Below are 19,547 nucleotides of genomic sequence, written 5' to 3'. Positions count from 1 at the left end.
CAAATTTAAATAAAGAATAAAAAAAAATCTCAAACTTAAATATTATAAGACAAAACTCAACTCGATTCGACTCGATTATAGTGTTAATTTATAACATACAAGACGGTACAGAGTATAAAATTTTGGACAGTGTAATTACAGAGCAGCTTTTTTAATTTTTGCATTCACACTTAGGTTTTTTCAACTGTCCTAGCTTGCTAGCTAGGTGCCAAGCTGCAGTGTGCATGTCCTTAATTCTAGTCTGTGATGGTATGATTCTTGAGTTCAACTTTCGTAGTCCCACCCAAGCAAGGCTATAGATCATAGGTCATTCATGTCGTGAACTAGCTCGTGCATGTGTCCCCTGTGATAGTGATCTGGCGCCTTTGGTTTAAGACAAGAATTGTGAGGAGACACATCCCACCGGGACACGATTATAAGAAACAACAATGATTTTATTGACAGAGTTGAATGAATAAAAAATGTTGGTATTTTTTTAATTAATAATAGTTTTCTTACCGTTGTTTATACGTTCTTGATTTATCTATTAACTTCTTACAGGCTGTTAATTGTCTAATAAGTTCAATTGGCTTTTAGTTAATCGGTTGTAGTACTGAGTACCATTGATGGCTAATGTCTCTTTTCATGTTAATTCTTTTTCATCGAATGCCCAGATGGTGTATGATAAAAAAGGCTGGTAATTCTTTATTTGCTTGGTGAACTTTTTTGATAAAAGGGGGCGTCCATCTAGTGTCTCTGAGAGGTTTTGAGGGTAGTGTGATATACAATAAAATAAAAAAGAGAGTTGTAAGTAGATATGTTTTTTAAAGTATTTTTCAAATAAAAGAAATATGTTTTTTCGGTACTGGAGCTTTGAGCTCAACTACTTATGCAAAATTGAGTCGGACTATACGACAATCAGTTGGACTGTTATATTCTGGAGGAGTCAAGTTAAGAGAAGTTCTGTTGTATCAGTTAATTTGAGACTTTATACACCGTAGAATACTTAAATCTCTTTAAAGAGAGCGAGATTTCTGTACCTCAGCTTAAACTGGTTTCATTTGAATGTTAATTTCATTATAATTTTTATTATATTATAATGAATTTCACTAACACAAAGTTTGTCATTGAGTATATCACTAGAGATTACAGAATTGGACATTCTTCCATCCAGATTTTCTCCTAATCTTCAGTATTAAGTCCCAGCTTTGCAAGTTTGTGAGCAATATTGCTGTTACCTTCTCTGCAGACAAATTGATCGAGTGTCATGCTAATATGATCTCCCCTAAACACTTTCCTGAAATCTTCTATGATATGCCCGTACCAGTTCCAGTTCACATCTTCACAGTTTATAGCCTCTATAACCACTTGAGCATCACCCATAAAAATGACATGTCTGAGATTCAGTTCTTCACACAGCTCTAAAGCTCTCTATAAGCAAGGCTTTGCATTCAGCTAAGATAGATTGAGAACATGAAGGACTGTTAAGCCCTTAGATCTAGCAACTAATAATTGACATGCACTATCTCTAATAATAATCCCTATCCAGCTATCCTCATTTTCTTGTTTTTCATATCTACAGTAACATCCCAGTTAGCTTTGATAGTGCCAGGGCCTGGTTTTCTCCACTTTGAAGCACCTCCTGCTGCAGCCCTGACAATTTGCTTGTACTTATTGCAAACTCAAACAAATTCTTAGGTTCTGACAAAATAATTTTCCTCGGTCTAGTCAATGGTTCGTTGAGAATGAAGCCATTCCTCCTCAACCATATTCTTCTCATGATAATAAAGGTTCTCCATTCTTGGTCTTCTTTTTGAAGCGTTTTTTGTTCATTTCTCCCATAGTTGCATGAAAGTCCTCTTCTCTGGTGGCCCACTTCTGCACAGCTAGTGCTCGATGCTTCAGCCCACACATCATTTGTAGTAGAACAACTCCAAAGTGCATGAATCACTGATTCTTCTTCTGCTTTACAGATTGGACAAAGCTGGCTTCAATTCCGAGTACTTTTCTTTGATATAAAATTTTCCTAGTTGGGAGAATGTTATGAGAAGCCTTCAAAAGTCAAAACAAAGTTCCTTACTACTCCTGGTACATCCAAGCTCCATATCATTTTCGACAGATCATCTGCCTTATTATCATTTCATGAGGATTCTCCCATCTTCTCATTCTTTTTTAAAGCACCTGATTTAGTAGGTCCCCAAATCATTTTATCACCACACCTCGTTTTGCTTATGGGAATGTTTAGAATCTGTTCAACTTCACCTTCCTCAATGTCATCCACCAATATCATGCCCTGGTTCTTAGTGCTCACGTTCATGCAAAATTAAGACCATCGATCATTAGCAATATGTTCTAGTACCCTTTTGATATTATATATATACCCCAGCTAGCTAGGGTTTTTAGATAGTTTAGATATATAAAAAATAAAATAAAGAGATGGATGGAACAAAAAGTACGTATTATAATTAATTAACTATAAGAAAAATAATTATTTGTAATAAAAATATCTATTTGAGACGATAATTTACTCCTAAGAAATTGTCATTTTTATCGTAAATAACTAATCAATAAGTTATGATGTTTTCTTTGTAGTTGGGAGATTTCATATTATATTTACGTATGTGATTGAGTTTGAATTATATATACAAATATAAGATGTATATATACAGAGTAATGTTATATACTACACAATCATCTTACTTTTATCTTACTATATATGATGTAACGTATTTATCACCATTTAATGATAAAAAAGTATGTAATAAATGATCATTTAATAGTAGTAAATATGTCACATCTTACTTAATAGGATATAGGTAAAATAATAGTATGATATATAGAATTTTCTATATACACATGAAGTAAATGATTTATGATGAACAAGATAAGTGTGATAGTGAAGAAAGAAGAAGCAATATTGAATTTGGGAACATGATTCACCTAACTTTCAGGTGTGAACAGAGTCTCTGAAAGTTTGTTCAGCATGAGGAGGCCTTGAATTTGAAAGACCACTCAATGAAAGGAAACTTGAGAAAGCCAGCCATTTTGATAGGCATGCTTTGTTATTTAAGACCACCTCGTCCGAATGAATATAAATTTCACTGTAACTTTATGCTTTGTTAGTTGTCACGGTTGAAAATAGCTAATACACACAAGGGTTATGCACTAGTCATCCCACCATACAATATGTATTTTTTTAATTATTTTTATTTTATTCATATTAAACTAATTGAGTTGTTGTTCTACTTATCATCTATACACCACATATTTATTATGAGAAAAATAAAAAATAAAATAAAAGAAATGTGACATGTGGGATGATAAGTAGAATTATTCTAAACACAATCGATATATTTTGTAGCATTTTAATAATGCAGCTTGTATATTGGTTTATGCGCAGCTAGCGATAAATACTACGAGATTCATATGCCATGTTTTATCTACTAGGAATATGTTTATTTTTTCTTTCAAAATGGATATTATCTATTAAAAAATACTTTAGTTATAGAGGAGATTATACAAAAGTAAACTTACAAATTAACTTAGTTTGATGTCACCCGTTAAATTGAAAAATTAATTACTTTTATTATAAAGTAGATCGTCTAGTAGATCACATGAAATCACGTTAGTTTATGAGTTTAAATTTATGAAATATTTTATATTTTTAACACTTCTGTTATCTATCAGATGTAAAATATGAGATACTTTTGTCATTTAATATTATATTTATAAGTGAAATGATAAAAAATATCATTTACTTTATAATAAATAGATATTACCTATTTATATTTATATTTAAATATTTATATGTATGTGCCTTAGCCAAAATAAATTGTTGACTTTCTATGTTTATTGTATGAATATTTCCTTTCCTCACGATATTAATTTCTTTTGATAGATTCATTCTATTGTAAGATATTATCTCATTTGGTTCGTTTAATATATATAATTTGTATGAAATTATTTAGAATTATTTACTTTCTTCTTTTGCTTTAGCTATAAATGCTTATAATATTTGTTATGCATCGTATATTCTTATATATAGCTCTGTACTTATATATTTTTAGATTACATTTTGAAATCGGCACAAAATTTATAATCTTCTATAACTTATTGCCGACTGGTAAGATCGCATTATTAAAGACTGAAATACATTTAAACATCATTGATAATAATTCTTTTCGTTTCTATCTAACCTCTTTTATAAATTTATTTGAAAAAATTGATACATTACTTATTTATATGTCTCCGTCATAACAAGATCACCTTCCATATTTCGAGAATATACTAGCTCAAATTCTAACTAGAGAATGGATGATCCTGTTAGACGCACAAATAAATGAATACGAGGAATTATGCCAAAACAAACTAACTATGCATTCTGCTTATGCTGATCCCGAGACCGCAAGTTGAATGTTTTAAATATCTTGTTTTAAACTTATTGCTCTTATAATATATAGTATAAAAATATCTATACATAACTATGACTTAATTTTTATAAGTTGTTGTATTATAATTATAAATATTATACAGGTTGTATATATAGTATGTGTTGTGAGCAGAAAAAAGTTTTAAAAATATAGATAAAATTCTATCTGTTTATAGTTAAAAATTTGAAACATGACAAAATTTATCAACAGAGTAAACATGCATTGCACATTGCATGTACTTTACTAGTAATGCATATATGCATGTACATTTGTTCAAACCAAAAACAGGCTATCCAACTACCCGACAAGGACCACCACCATCATGGTCCATGAACATTACTTTAGGATACAAAATTTTTATGTGATCTCATTTTGAAGAAATTGATCATGAACTTTACTCATTTTATTAAACCGGTTTAAAGAGATATGTTTGTTCCAACCTTTTAAATATGCCCAGGATCACTTGTTTACACGTAATGTGAGATTTATTCCTCAACACTCTCCCTCATGTGTAGGTCAATATTTTTTCTGATTCTTGTTACTGGGTAAGTAGTGTGGACTCTCATTTATCCTGTAATAGGCTCTGATACCATGGAAAAATTGATCATGATCCTTACTCATCTCATTAAATCGGTTTAAAAAGAGAGGTTTGCTCCAACCTTATAAACATGTCCAAGACTCATTCACATACAATACGAGACTTATTCCTTAACACATTTTATCTCATCGCATCTTATTTCTAAATATAATTTAAATACAAAATTTTCAAATTAATAATTACAACTTTTTCAAACTTTCAAATAAAAAATAAAAAATAATTACAACTTTTTTAAATCTCCAAACAAAAATAACATTATAAAATTATATTCTCATAATATTTTTTATTCAACTTTTTCTCTTTTATTTTTCAAAATTTTAAAAATATTTAACTCAAACTATCTCATTACTATTTATAAAATTCTCAACTCATTTCAATCCAAAACCACCGTAAAGATTAAATGAATACTTTCCATTCTGTCAAAGATGCCCAAACTCTCTATATATGAAGTGTAAAGTATGGTCGTGGCCGGCCGACTGCAACTATTTAAAATTAAAATGATTAGCTGAAAAGCCTAAAATTGCTTTATAATCTTTCTTCTAATCCACTTGGCCGGGACATATCAACACAGAGTCAACGCAAAGACACTACAAGAAATCGGACCTTTTCCAGCGATTTTATTTTTGTTGAAATTAAAATCGCTGCAGTAGCATATTAAAAGCAGCGATTTTAGGATGCTGCAAACTTGTAAAACAGTAATTTTCTTTTAAGACTATTTGCAGCGATTTAGCTCTTATTACAACGAAAATTAATGCTGGAAAAAAAAACCTGTTCAATGCCGAAAATTGCAGCACTTTTTAGTGTTATTGCAACGATATTTTCCGTCCGAGTTAGCAAATGTGATTTTGCAGCAATTTAGATGTTCGCTACTACAACTCATTGCCGCGCCAAACACCTTATTTCACTTTTAGATTTCCCCCCAAGGTTTTTTTTCCCTCACGTTTGCTCACTCCGACCGATTTGCAACAGTCCTGAGAAAACTTCAACCCGTTCCCATCAAGCTTCGTCGTAGCTCAATCCACCCCAACGAAAACCTAGTTTCCTTGCGTTCTCGAGTGGCTTGAGCTCCTCCACCTCTAGCCACTTTCCAACAATTTCTCCCATTAAGCTTTCATTCCATTTTCAGAGCTGTATTCGTTCGGATTTTTCAAAGAAGATTTTGAAATCCCAACGATCAAACCCTAGTTTCGTGCACACGTCCTTCCATTTTATTTGGCAATTGGCGTCTCCGTTTGGGAAGCTGAATGACTACGTTTCCACCTTCGCTGGAATAGACGATTCCGTGCCTCCATTTCTAGTCCGAAGTGCCTAGTCCTTTGTTTTCCAGAATGATCAAACGAGGCCTAAGGTATCTCCTATTTCTTGTGAATCTATGAAACCCCTTTACGAGTAGGTTGCATTACAAGCAGTTGTCCTTTTTCAGATGTACACTTGTATTTTTTGCTAAGTGATGGGAAACTGATGTGCATGTGCGTGTGTTTTAGGTATACTGGTTGTGTAGCTGCCTGTTGTGTTTGGAGGAAAGGGTGTGTGCATTAGATTCCCAGTGGCATTAAGCAAATAGAACTCTGTATTTCTGAACCAGAAGCAACGATTTTCACTAAATACCCAGAAAATGCGTTTGGAACAATTTTTATTTGTGGCTGGGTTCCAGCGTCATTTTTTCCCAGTATTGTAGGCTAGAAAATTATCCACCGATTTTGATACATTATATTTTTAACATCAGATTTTTGAACTGAAATGCTAAAAAGAAAAATAACCACATTTGCAAGTTGTGCCATTTATGCTGCAGAATGTTCCTTTCTCCATCTCATGACTGGTGGGAGTTGGTCCTGTTTTGCCAACTTATTTATGTAATTAACTTATTTAAAATATAGAAGGGCCAAGAAAATAAATGCTGAAATTAATAAATTGTAGAAACCCCCAACCTCGTGTAGTGTTGATCAAACTGCCATACTCTAACTATAGAAGATATTTGCTACCTCTAAATTGTGGTCTGGGTGTTAGGCTGCTCTAAATACTTATAAATAATTATTAGCTGAAGAGTTTGAGTGATGTTTTAAACTAGAATAACATGTATCCTTCTGCCCCCACTATGGGCATCTCTTTCAATCAATACAGAAGTTTAAGTGCATGATATTATATGCACTTTTACCATATAGGCCTGATTATGGCTTTCCTAATTAACTGCACCAAAAACTGTTCAGGTCAGGTTAGAGTGTAATAGTCAAAATTATTATATTGCCTCATAAAGCCTAGAACCTTTGATTATCACACCTCAAATTTCGCAAATCTTAGCCCACTTATGTGTTATAAAGACAGCACACATAGTTTATGTTGCAGCGATGCATGTTTTTGCTATGGCCTAACCTCTTTTCATATTGACATTCAGTGTGCTATAGATTTAATCTGAATATATATGATTACAACTTCTCTGTGGGATAAACTAATTATTGTATAAACTCATTATCTGTTTAGTCATTTTAATTATAGGGTAGCTGGGGTGAACAGCTATCATTTCTAATCTCTTCAAAAAACAAGCAAACTTTTATGACTTGTTGGAATTGTGAGGGGGTAACTTTTGCAAATTCTGGTTTAGGTTAAAAGCTTTACAGTTGTCCAAATTTTTTCCTTTTTGATCTAAATTGAAGACCTCCTCAATTTAGAGCAAAAAGCATGCACTTGATGTGTTAGAGCTTAATTTCTTGTTGTGAGAATATATTTTGGTTTGTTTCTAAGTACCTAATCAGTAAATGTAATTATTAATACTCCATTAATATTACAGGAGTTGGCATGCATCTTGTGCATACTTAAAACCGAGCTAGCTGACTTAATATGTTATTTGTTTCCATATCCCTTGGTGAAGTTTGGTTTTATGCTCTGTGTTGTAATTCAATGTTTGTATTGTAAGAGGTTTTTTCTGATGGTTTCTTGTTGGGTTTCTGTTAAGTAAACTCTGTGTAGGAATATAAACATTACCAATTTTCTGTGTGTTTGCATAGATCATATAAAAATGGCTTTACTCAGATTGTCCCCTCTCCCATATCTCCCAAAACAATCTTTCCATCAATTAACTCTTCCATGAGCCCCTGTCTTCCGATCAACTACCTAAAGGCAATGGGATTAATTGCTGCTATTTAGATGATATGTTCTAGTTGTTCTGCTTTTAGATAAACACAACTTAAAAAAGGAATAAATGGGGATTTTACATGATGGTTTTGCTCACATTGAATAGAGACTGTTTTGAAAACAAATATATGATTGTTTTATTATTTGCTGTTATACTTTGAAGAAATGTAATGAGATGCAATTTGTTAACTACATTCATTATATTTTCTGGGTCACTTAAATTTGCTAGCCACTCTAGCTGAATCCAAGCTTTGTGGGGTTCTTATGTTACAAACATCATAGATTTTAAGCCTAACCCACCTCTATGCACTCTAAAGACAGCAACGGCTCCTGGTTTTTGGGTTTCAAACTTTTCTTTCTAGAGAAATTCCTAAGTAACACTTATGTATTTAGAGAAGCTTAAACTATTTTCTGACAGTCATTTGTGTGTGGCCATTTGGATGTCAGCTAACATTTGTTGTGTCCACTTTAGCTGAATCCAATATGCTATTTGGGGTTCTAAGCATCAGAGATGTAATATGCTACCATGGTACCATGGCTTTGTATGTTGCAGCTAACATGAATGTCAGCCCATTTTGTGAATTGCTCTATCACCCTTACCGTCGCATCACCTATTAAGTAAGAAGGGAAGGTAATAGAGTTCCAAAATGCACTAATTACTGGTTGAGCCAACCCTATTGATAAACATTTTCTGCATGTCAGATAGCAAACCATTTTGGTCCTGGAGGAATTCTGCTCTATTTAGATCAATAGGGTCCCGAGACTTAATATGCAATCGCTGATAAGACTCCTTTCACCTTCAAAGACCTGGTATCTATTTAGATGCATCCAACTTTTAGACTTAACAGTTCAATTCCAGCTAACACACAACTAGGAAAAAATTTGTCCATGCTGGAAGAAAAATAAACAATATTTCCGGTACCATACCTGAAAATGGTACCAGTAGTCTGCTGATCCTGGTAAGTGGTGAAAACCTGTGATTTCACCACTTGGGATAACAGTGTCTCTTGGGATCAATTTCAACATCACTCCACCAACAGTGTCAATCCCAAGGGTCAGTGGAGCCACGTAACAGAAAATGCAATAATAGCATCAAGAATCCCACAAGGCACATTGTCAGTGCTGCCCATATAGTTGTCTACATTTTGGTAGCACCATCTCATGGTTTTGCTAATTGCAAACATATAATATGAAAAGAAAAGTAGTACCTTTAGTTTCTTCACCACCCTCTCCACTCAATATGCTTCCTTGTACAGCTGCACCATAAGCAACTGCCTCATCTGGGTTCACAGCTTTGTTCGGTGAGTTTCTAGATTTTTATGTCCTTAAGAAGCTGTTGAACCTTTGGATTCCTAGTGCTTCCACCAACAAGCACAATTTCATCAATTTGCAGCTTCTCCAAACCTACATCTTCCATAGCCTTCGTAAGACATCCCATGGTCTTTGTAACCAAATCTTTAATTCAGCTCCTCAAATCTAGCTCGGGTCAGTGGTTCAGAGAAGTCAACACCATCACAAAGTGATTCAATCTCGACAAGGACTTGGTGTTCGCTGCTAAGAGCTCTCTTGGCGCCCTCACTTTCCCTCCTCAGCTTCCCAAGAGCTCTGTTTTCCTTGCTGATGTCCTTGCCATACATATATATATATATATATATATATATATATATCAAGTTGATGAAATAGTCCATACTTCTATGATTAAAATCCTCACCTGCAAGGAAATTGACCTTCCTTAGAGCAGGAAATTTTAACTTAAAGGGGAGCTTAATACAAACACTTATGTCTCATAAAAAACAGATACTTGGCATTTCTAGCTGCCTACATAATACTCTTATATCTGCCTTTCTTATGATAAATAAAACATACTGAACCACTAAATAGTGTTTCGTACACAATCTGAAACCCTCTAGGGTTTGTTGCATTCAAAGTAGTCAAATCACCCTAATTAATCATAGATATTCCGGAAAATACAAGTCTTAATCAAAATTTAATATAGGCATCCAAGAACATATATAATATACTGGTCTTTTTCTCCAAATGTCTTCTCTTACAGATATCTTAACAACCAATAAAACAGTGGCTAAGAATATATGGTCTAACCTCCATGATGAGTGTCTCCATTAGAGGCAAGAACCTCAAAAACCTCTGATTCAATTGTCAAGATACTGACATGGTGTGTCCCACCACCAAGGTCAAACACAAGGATGTTCTTTTCACCACTCTTCTTGTCTAGACCATAAGCAATGGCAGCAGCAGTTGGTTCATTTATAATTCTGGCAACATTCAGTATGGTCAATGACTGCCGCATCCTTGGTAGCCTGCCTCTGGGCATCATTGACAGTACGCTGCATGTTGGAACAAATATTAAAATTAGTGTAACCGAAATTAACGACAGGGTTTAAGAAAGATCCACAATTATTCTATATCAATCGATATAAAGTATTAGGTACACAGTTTTGAAATTTCTTTACTCACCAGGAACTCTCACAACAGCATCCTTGATTTTCTTCCCAAGGAATGCTTCAGCCGTTTCCTTCATCTTAGTCAGAATCATGGCACTGATCTCCTCAGGGCTGAAAACCTTGGTCTCACCATCCTTAATCTTCACTTGAATGTAAGGCTTTCCATCCTTGTTCACAATCTTGTATGGCACAAGCTTCATGTCTCTCTGAACCTCCTTGTCTTCAAATCTGTGTGTTTATAGAAAAGCCTGTCACTACCATTTCCAAACAATTGGATATATAATCGCAAATCAACAAGTTGAGAAGGATGAAATACTTTCTTCCGATACGACTCTTGACGTCAAAAATGGTCCTTTCAGCTTTGACGGCTGCCTGGTTCTTTGCAGCCTCACCGATCAGTCTCTCACTGTCAGTAAAAGCAACCCATGAAGGGGTGATACGGTTTCCTTGGTCATTCGCTATGATTTCAACATGACCGTTCTTGTAAACACCAAATATGAGTTTTAATTGTATTTGCAAGGCTGGAACTTTGGCTTAACCTTTCATTTGTAACTTGACTAAGTTCAGTTTAGATGAATAACTCCATCCTTTTTCCCTCTCTTACCTCACGTTTCGCACCTAAAAAGATAGCAGCAAACACACTTCCAACTTAAGCATTTTTCTGCATCAGATTCTGTCATGGTTTCTGTCAACTTCATCTATCCTTACATTTTCCCTCTAATACTTGTTTAGTTGGGTGTGTAACTATGTGGTTGATGATTGAAACATGCAATATTCGTGCTAGACTCTGCTTGAGATTATGACTTGTTTTTCTGCCCTGTTTTGTTCCATGCCGACAATCTTATCAAGTTGTTATTCTGCTATAGTTTTAACAATAGTAGTATGCTCTATGTGAATCACTTTTCGAATATGTTTAGGCCTCCATTTATGTGTTAGATGAGTTAGATATCAGTATGAATTGTTTTACCTTCTATATATGCTAATAACTAAGTAATGCAACTAAGGATTTCAATAGAAATCCTTGGTTTATCATGAACTATCTCTTCCTCTGTTTATGCTATGTCTTCCCACAAATCATGCTTATTCCTAATTTTTCTAAACACTAGTTCATTGCTTGTGTAGTTGGGATTATAGTTGAAGGAGGGAGGTTTTTGAAACAGGTATACAACTAACTTATTGGCTTGTCAAGCTAGTGCAGAAAGTTTGACAAGCCAATAGCTTTGAATGTATACTCTTAAGTTCTAGCCCCTTAGTTTGCATTTATCTTATCTCTACAACTTGAGGGACTGCATTTTATATTAATAACTCTCTTTTCATTGCTTCTAATATGATGCTTTGTAGGAATAAATATTGCTGTACATTTCGTTTATACACATTTCAATGAGTTTGCGATTTCATTATGAATAAACCTTTCACTGGCTGAAAGAGGTTCCTTTTTTAACAGAGTGTTGGACTATCATTAGCCATAAGTGAAGGTCAGCTGGATGTAAGTTCATGTTCTCCTTCCACCTTTGCTGAAGCTGAGTTTACCGAGCATATTGATTAATCTCTTGACAAATGATATGGGCAAATTAACATCTTCCTGAAGGACTTCCTGAAAGGTACATTTTTTGTATCTCTATTTCCACATGGATGACACGAGGGCTACATTAAAAATCTAGTTGGTGATGTCCTTGGAGTTGATCAATCATGTGCATGCCTGCCTAGCCAACAAAAATGTATCTAAAGAGACCAACTAGAGGTTACAACCATTATTGCGTTCTAGCTAAGTTGTAACTGGGTTTTCTTTTTGTATATTTACCTTTTGTGTATGTGGTGCTCTAAGTTGTGTTCTTTTAAAGGAATAGATCTTGCGGACATGGTTGTCTTTGTATATGTTGTGGTGCTCGGTTTCATTTTTTGTTTATGTTGTGTACATGGTGGTTTATTTTTCTGGGTATTAGCATGCTTAACTACCTTCATGTAGCCATGAAGTTTTTTCTGATTACAGGTTTTTCGAAAATGTATGTGGCCCTTTTTGGTACCTTTTAAATATGCATACAAGAGAGACACCTATTTTGAAGTTGAAAAAGAAATTCCTCATTCTACTTGTACCACTTTCAAACTCATTATCCTTGCTTTCCTATGCACTTATGTTAGTTTTCTGGGTACACATCTGCAGAGTTTGTGATCCATACATTTCCATTATCACTATAATAAATCGGGTCTTTTCTATCGATTATATTTTTGTTGTGTACATTTTGCATTTGCAATAGCTTATTAAGGCCATTTGTAAAATGTGCGTATTGTGCAGACTGGAAAAATATTAACTTAATTGATATCACCAATTCCAACGATTTCTGACATAGGAACATGTAGGGAAATTTATATATAGGCACACAAGACATATCATCAAAAGATGCATGGTAATTGCTAGAAAAGAATTGGTGATGCAATATAACTTGCATTATATTTCTTTTGACAATTAATTAAAGATTGTTCCTTTCTCCATCTTATGCCTGGTGATTTATGGTCCTGTTTCTCGAACTAAATGTATGTAATTTCCTAATCCTTATATGTTTGCATGGGCGAACCAAATAAGTGTCTCTTTACTTGCATGTGGAAAGCCCCAAGTTTGTGCCAAAAAAGTGAATTTTCCCATACTCTATAAATAAGATAGGAGCTTCTTTTTGGATTTGTGGGTGTTATGGTGCTCTAAATACTTAGAAATGAACATTAGCTGAAGAGTTTGAGGGTTCGAAATATATCATGGCATTTTCTTTCTTTTCTGATTATTTCTTACATTTATCAATGTAATAAACAAATGATAATGTTGATGCATAATTAGGCAAATTTGTGATTTGAGAAGACCAAGATTAAAGAATTTCTGTGCAAGCGTCTTGTTATTATCTTGGTAGCGTGGGCCCTTTTGAGGTAATTACTTTATACATAACGCTATTACAACTATTTTTATGATATTCATATGTTGTTTATCTTTGAGTAACAAATCGCATTTGTGTGATTCAATTGTGCTTTGCTCGTCTTGGCCAAACGTAGTTGTTGTAGCATGGCTTCCTTTACATATATATGCTACTTTTAAGTAAAGACTTAGTTTTAAAATATATGTTTGGCCACGATTCCTAGAAAAAAATATTTAGAGATGTTGTTTTGGCCATACTTTGTATTACTAAGTTTTATATACCCAAGGGGTACACATAATGCTACGATGAGTTAATGTCGCATTGATCGAATATTGATAATGTTTGCTGGTTTTTGTGGTAATATTCAAGTTAATACATTGCCAGAAATAATGTAAAGCTTACGCTTGTAAAATGTGTTAATGTTTCATAGTTTGCATCATGTCAATTTCAGTTTGGTTGGCTTTCAAGCATAGGTTTATGCATAGACTTTCCCTTATTGGTTTATGGTTATAATGAGTATTTCATTCTCATTCTAACCATTTCAGAAATTTGTGTTGTGATGAGAATTTCATTAAGTGAAGTTCCATTTAGAGTATATACATGTAAACTTAGATGTCAAGGTAATTTCAGCAGGTCATAATGCAAATTCTCGTGTTGGGCTATAGGTCCAATAGCAACGATTTTAATTGAAGTATATATATCACCATATTGCTGTTTTTTTAAGTTTCAATGATGAGTACATATGAATATAGAGAACAACCCCCCCCCCCTCTATTGAACTTTACGCTTTGGTAACCCTTCCTACACCCTCGTCTGATGTCTATCAAAACAGATTCATTAAAAGGTTTTTGAGAGGTCAAAAGTCCTTAATCGTCATGCCATTAAACAAGCATCCACATCGAGAGACACGTCCTTCCTTCCCACGACCATATCTTACTCCCCAAACGTCGTCGTTTATAACTGCGGTTCATATGAGTACTGTGCAATTCATTATACTATTTAATGTTACCAACTACATGATTCCAGGACCTTCAAAATGGTTCCACCTATTGTGTAGGTGGACCATCTAGTTAGCATCTTTATATGCACTAGATTGCCCTATACTAACAAATATCACATTGCATGGTACTATGTTTAACATGATAACATATTCTGCAGCACTTCAATACTCCTGGCTTAAACATAATAATCTGTTCAACGCTACCTTCATCATTCCACAACGATCTGCATAGATGACAACCCCGGTTAGTATCGTTGACACCTATTTTCTCTTGAGCTCCACTATCTGTTGCTTCGACTGAGCAAAACCATTTTGGTCACCAGTACACATTATTACAATTCTTCACCCCCTCTCCACTCAATAGCTAAATTGATGCATCTTATCCTCATAATTAATATATTGTTTTTTTTCCACAAATTTTAGATGGACAAAAGCTGGATGAACTTGACCGATAGATTTCGATCGCCTGCATATGCAGATGGGGTTAACACTTTCCTTACCTTTGCACGAAACCATTCTCGGGGAAGTGATCGCATTCGGTGTCCTTGTCGTTCATGCAGAAATATGATATTCTTACCTATATTTGATGTGGAGACTCACTTGTTCATTAAAGGGATCAATCCAAATTATACCCAGTGGATCTTTCATGGAGAGGAGGAAACAACAAGTTTCAATGATGACGACGACGATGGTGTTGCTGATTATGCTGACGAGTACATTGATGACATGGACCATATGTTAGATGACGTTCGGGCAGGCACATTCGTTGATGTTCCCCAAGATCATCACAATCCATTGCCAACTGGTGGATCAATACCAGATCCGTCTCCAAGTTCGTCTTTTGATCAGTTACTAGAGGATGCCCGCCGTCCACTTTTTGCTGGTTGTACAAAGTTCTCAAAACTGTCATTTATTGTGAAGTTGTTACACATTAAGACAGTTGGTGGGTGGTCAATAAAGTCGTTTGATATGCTACTTAACCTATTGCAGTCTGCATTTCCTAATGCTGAATTGCCAAATTCATATGCGGAGTCAAGGTCATTGGTTAGGGGTTTGGGTTTCAATTACCACAAAATTCATGCATGCCCTAATGACTGCATCTTATTCTGGAAGGAAAATGCTGATCTTGATGAATGTCCTATTTGTAAGGCTTCAAGGTGGATGCCTAATACACACAGGGCACGTCTTATACCTAGGAAAGTGTTGCGACATTTTCCTTTGAAGCCAAGATTGCAACGTCTCTTCATGTCTAAGGAGATAGCATGTGATATGAGATGGCATAAAGAGCATCGGCCAACCGATGAGGCTACTATGAGACATCCTGCAGACTCAGAGTCGTGGAAGAGATTTGATGACGAACATAGTTGGTTCGCACATGATGCTCGCAATGTTAGGCTTGGGATGGCAAGTGACGGTTTCAATCCCTTCAATAATATGGCTAAACCATATAGCATTTGGCCAGTAATCTTGGTTCCTTATAATTTGCCGCCGTGGTTGTGCATGAAGGATCAATTCTTCATGACATCTCTCATTATTCCAGGGCCAAAATCTCCTGGTAATGACATTGATGTTTACTTGCAACCGTTAGTCGATGAACTGCTTGAATTTTGGGAACATGGGATACGTACGTATGATGCCTCCACAAAGGAAACGTTCGTGTTGCACGCTGCTTTAATGTGGACAATCAATGACTTTCCAGCGTATGGGAATCTTTCTGGTTGGTCAACAAAGGGAAAATTGGCATGTCCATCTTGTAACGAAGGCACCGATTCCAATTGGTTGACGTATGGACGAAAATTTTGTTATATGGGACACCGTCGATTTTTGCCACTAGATCACATGTGGAGATTGAGAAAACATTTGTTCAATGGTAAAGAAGATCATCGCCCACCACCAATGGTTTTAGATGGTGCTGATATTGTAGCTCAACTACAGATGCTTGGGGAAGTGCAATTTGGTAAATCTCGTCGAAAGAGGAAGCGCACTACTGAAGAGTTGAACTGGACAAAATATAGCATTTTCTTCAAGTTACCGTATTGGGTAACCCTGCAGCTTCGCCATAACCTAGATGTCATGCATATTGAAAAGAATATATTCGATAACATATTATGTACTTTGATGAACATGCCTGGTAAAACTAAGGATAATATCAATTCTCGACGTGACCTAGAGATCTTTGGCTTCAGAAAAGAATTACATTTGAAGCATGAAGATAAACGTGTTACAATGCCACATGCATTATACACATTACACGGTGATGAGAAGAGGAAATTTTGTGAATGGTTGGCCGATGTGAAATTCCCAGATGGATTTGCTTCGAACATCTCGCATTGTGTTTCAGTACGTGATTGCAAAATCTCAGGGTTGAAAAGCCATGATTGTCATGTTTTCATGCAAAGACTACTTCCTATTGCCGTGGGGGGGTTCTTACGAACTGATATCGCATTGACTTTAACTGAACTGAGCACATTGTTTAAGGAGTTATGTGCTCGAATCTTGGATGTTAACCGACTATCCCAGCTCCAAACTGATATCGTCACAATTCTATGCAAAATGGAGATGATATTTCCTCCATCTTTTTTTGATGTCATGGTCCACCTAGCTGTCCACTTACCCCGTGAGGCCATACTTGGGGGTCCAGTACAATATAGGTGGATGTATCCATTTGAGAGGTATCTTGGCAAGTTCAAGAGGTATGTTAAGAATAAAGCCCGCCCAGAAGGCTCAATAGCCGAAGCTTACATTCACATCGAATGCTTGACTTTTTGCTCTATGTATCTTCAAGATATTGAGACAAAGTTTACTCGAACAGACCGCAACATTGATGGTGGAGATTCCGAGAATATAGATGGATTCAAAATTTTCAACCAGAAAGTTCGTCCCATGGGTATAGCTTCTAACTTTCAATTATCAGATAAACTCCTAAAGGAAGCAACCTGGTACGTCCTCAACAACTGCGCTGAGATTGGACCCTACCTAGAGTAAGCATCCATTATCTCTGAAGTTCAGACTTTCTTTTACGATTTTATGGGAGCAACCCATTTTTGTTGTATGTCCCTATGAAGTATCTTACGTATATTGTTGCACGATTTTGCATATACAAAATGCAGGGAGCACTATGAAAAATGTAAAGTACATAGCCCAACTTATGTCGATCGAACACATCAAACTGAGTTTCCAACTTGGTTGAAGAAACGAGTAAGTTAGATTCTTGACTCCCATGTTAGATGTACTCGAGCATTTTTTACTTTGTTCAAGAAACTTTAATGGTAATGACTTTTCTACGATATTGTTGTAGGTTCAGGAGCAGCGTATAACTAACCCACTTGATGTGAACGCTGATTTGTATGCGTTAGGTTGCGGGCCTGAACGGTGGGTTGCATCCTATGCTGCGTGCATTATAAATGGCAAAAGGTTCCATACGAAAGAACGTGAATTTCGACGGCGGACACAAAATTCAGGGGTGTTTGTAATTGGGGACGAAAGTACTAATAATTTTGACTTCTATGGTGTTATTAATGATATAGTGGAGTTACACTACATGGGAAGACGTCAGGTGTACTTGTTCATGTGTGATTGGTTTGACGTTGGTGATACAAGACGAGGGGTGCGAATTGATAACCATATGTACAGTATCAATATGGACAGGACTTGGTATAAGGATGAACCATTTGTGTTGGCATGCCAGGCTTCACAGTGTTTCTACATTAGAGATATAAGGGCGAAAGGGAGATGGTTTGTGGTGCAGAAGTACATGAATAGGAATGTATATGACATTCCTACAGTGCCGAGGGTGTTAGGAGAACTTGATGGATCATCAAGTGATGATGATGTCTATCAAGAAAATGAGGCATCATGGGATTATGCACCATTGCCGTGTGATGCATGTCCAATGTCTACTCCATTGAATAGGAATGACGTAGAACCTATGGTCATTGATGCACAAGAAGTGACCAGTCCGGCTGGGCAAGATAACATGCGTGTAGCAGACTTTATTGACGATGGCATGACTGCTTCTGGTTCAGGCTATGCGTCTGATGATGGGGAATATTCAGATGAGGAGGACTTATCCACAGACGACGAGTCTAGGTCATCTTAGACAAGCAGCCCATTTGTTGATGCCCTTCCACTCCATCTTCTATCTTTATAAAAACGAGTATGTGGACAATATATATAACAAAGAAATACATGTATGTTCGTTTCAACAAAGTGCTACAGTTAGTTTTTATAGACCAAGTTGGATCAAGTATTTTGCAGCATTTCTTAATCATTTTTTTTTTTAAAAAGTTATACATCCTGAATGGCCCCATTATGAATATAGTTGTAATGATAGCTAATTCCAGTTCCAAATTGCACAGTCTATTTATCCATATAGACTCACACATTGGTTGGAAACATTTGACAAGTTAGCCGGAAAAAGTGTTGTTAAAACTCATCAAATGCTTGTGGACAGAAGTGCAACATATTAGGAGTTACCATTAACAAGTTTTTGACAAAGTATGGTTTTGACGATACATGACTTTAATATTTCATGTATTCGAGCTAGAATGTCGCATAGCATGCTATTCTTATTGCAATCTAACTTGTGGCAAAACTATAAAACCTATTGGCTGCTGGGAATGCATCATTTTTCGATAATGTTAGAATAATAAAGAGATTGCTATATAGGTGTATTGAATAAAATGCAATATCAATTATCTGCAATATCTAATCTTGGTTCTAATAATTGGGTATTAGAGTTGTGTTTTACCAATCATGTTTGTGGCATGATTTATTATAATTTCATGATAATACTTGTAACTCAAATGGTTAGAGGTATGAATGCAGGTGACGCGATGGGAGAAAGTGCTCGAGGAAGAGGGTATAGACGAGGTATTCGTGCCAGACGTTTTGTACCTTACCATAGTAGAGTGCGCGGACCACGAGGAACTCGCATCGCTTCATACCACAGTCACTCAGAACCAGATCAGTCAGGCTCAGATGACTCAACGCAGCCTCCTAGTCATCCATGGGAGCCTCCATGTTCTAATCCAATGCCCCCACCTGAGC

General features: G+C 35.6%; 1 protein-coding gene and 1 pseudogene across 1 annotated transcript; one reads left to right on the top strand and one right to left on the bottom strand.

Annotated features, from left to right (window-relative positions):
* Positions 1-8,877: 8,877 nt before the first annotated feature.
* LOC122306223 lies at positions 8,878-11,296 on the bottom strand (annotated as a pseudogene).
* Positions 11,297-14,921: 3,625 nt separating this feature from the next.
* On the top strand, positions 14,922-18,597 carry LOC122306222. Its single transcript, XM_043118659.1, has 4 exons — positions 14,922-15,542; positions 15,612-17,437; positions 17,609-17,696; positions 17,797-18,597. The coding sequence occupies exons 1-4, from the start codon at positions 14,922-14,924 to the stop codon at positions 18,595-18,597; spliced, it is 3,336 nt and encodes a 1,111-aa protein (XP_042974593.1).
* Positions 18,598-19,547: the final 950 nt, after the last annotated feature.

This window comes from Carya illinoinensis, chromosome 4 (genome assembly GCF_018687715.1).
Source record: "Carya illinoinensis cultivar Pawnee chromosome 4, C.illinoinensisPawnee_v1, whole genome shotgun sequence".
Classification (NCBI taxonomy): domain Eukaryota; kingdom Viridiplantae; phylum Streptophyta; class Magnoliopsida; order Fagales; family Juglandaceae; genus Carya; species Carya illinoinensis.
Note: the sequence above shows the minus strand (reverse complement) of the source record. Positions and strands in the feature narration are given on the sequence as shown.

What these genes read in the sequence shown, in the direction of transcription:
- LOC122306222 (XM_043118659.1), top strand. Translation starts at nt 14,922, where the DNA reads ATGGACAAAAGCTGGATGAACTTGACCGATAGATTTCGATCGCCTGCA. An exon ending in CTCCTAAAGGAAGCAACCTG is followed by an intron (nt 17,438 to 17,608) that starts GTACGTCCTCAA and finishes TACAAAATGCAG; the next exon opens with GGAGCACTATGAAAAATGTA. An exon ending in CAACTTGGTTGAAGAAACGA is followed by an intron (nt 17,697 to 17,796) that starts GTAAGTTAGATT and finishes ATATTGTTGTAG; the next exon opens with GTTCAGGAGCAGCGTATAAC.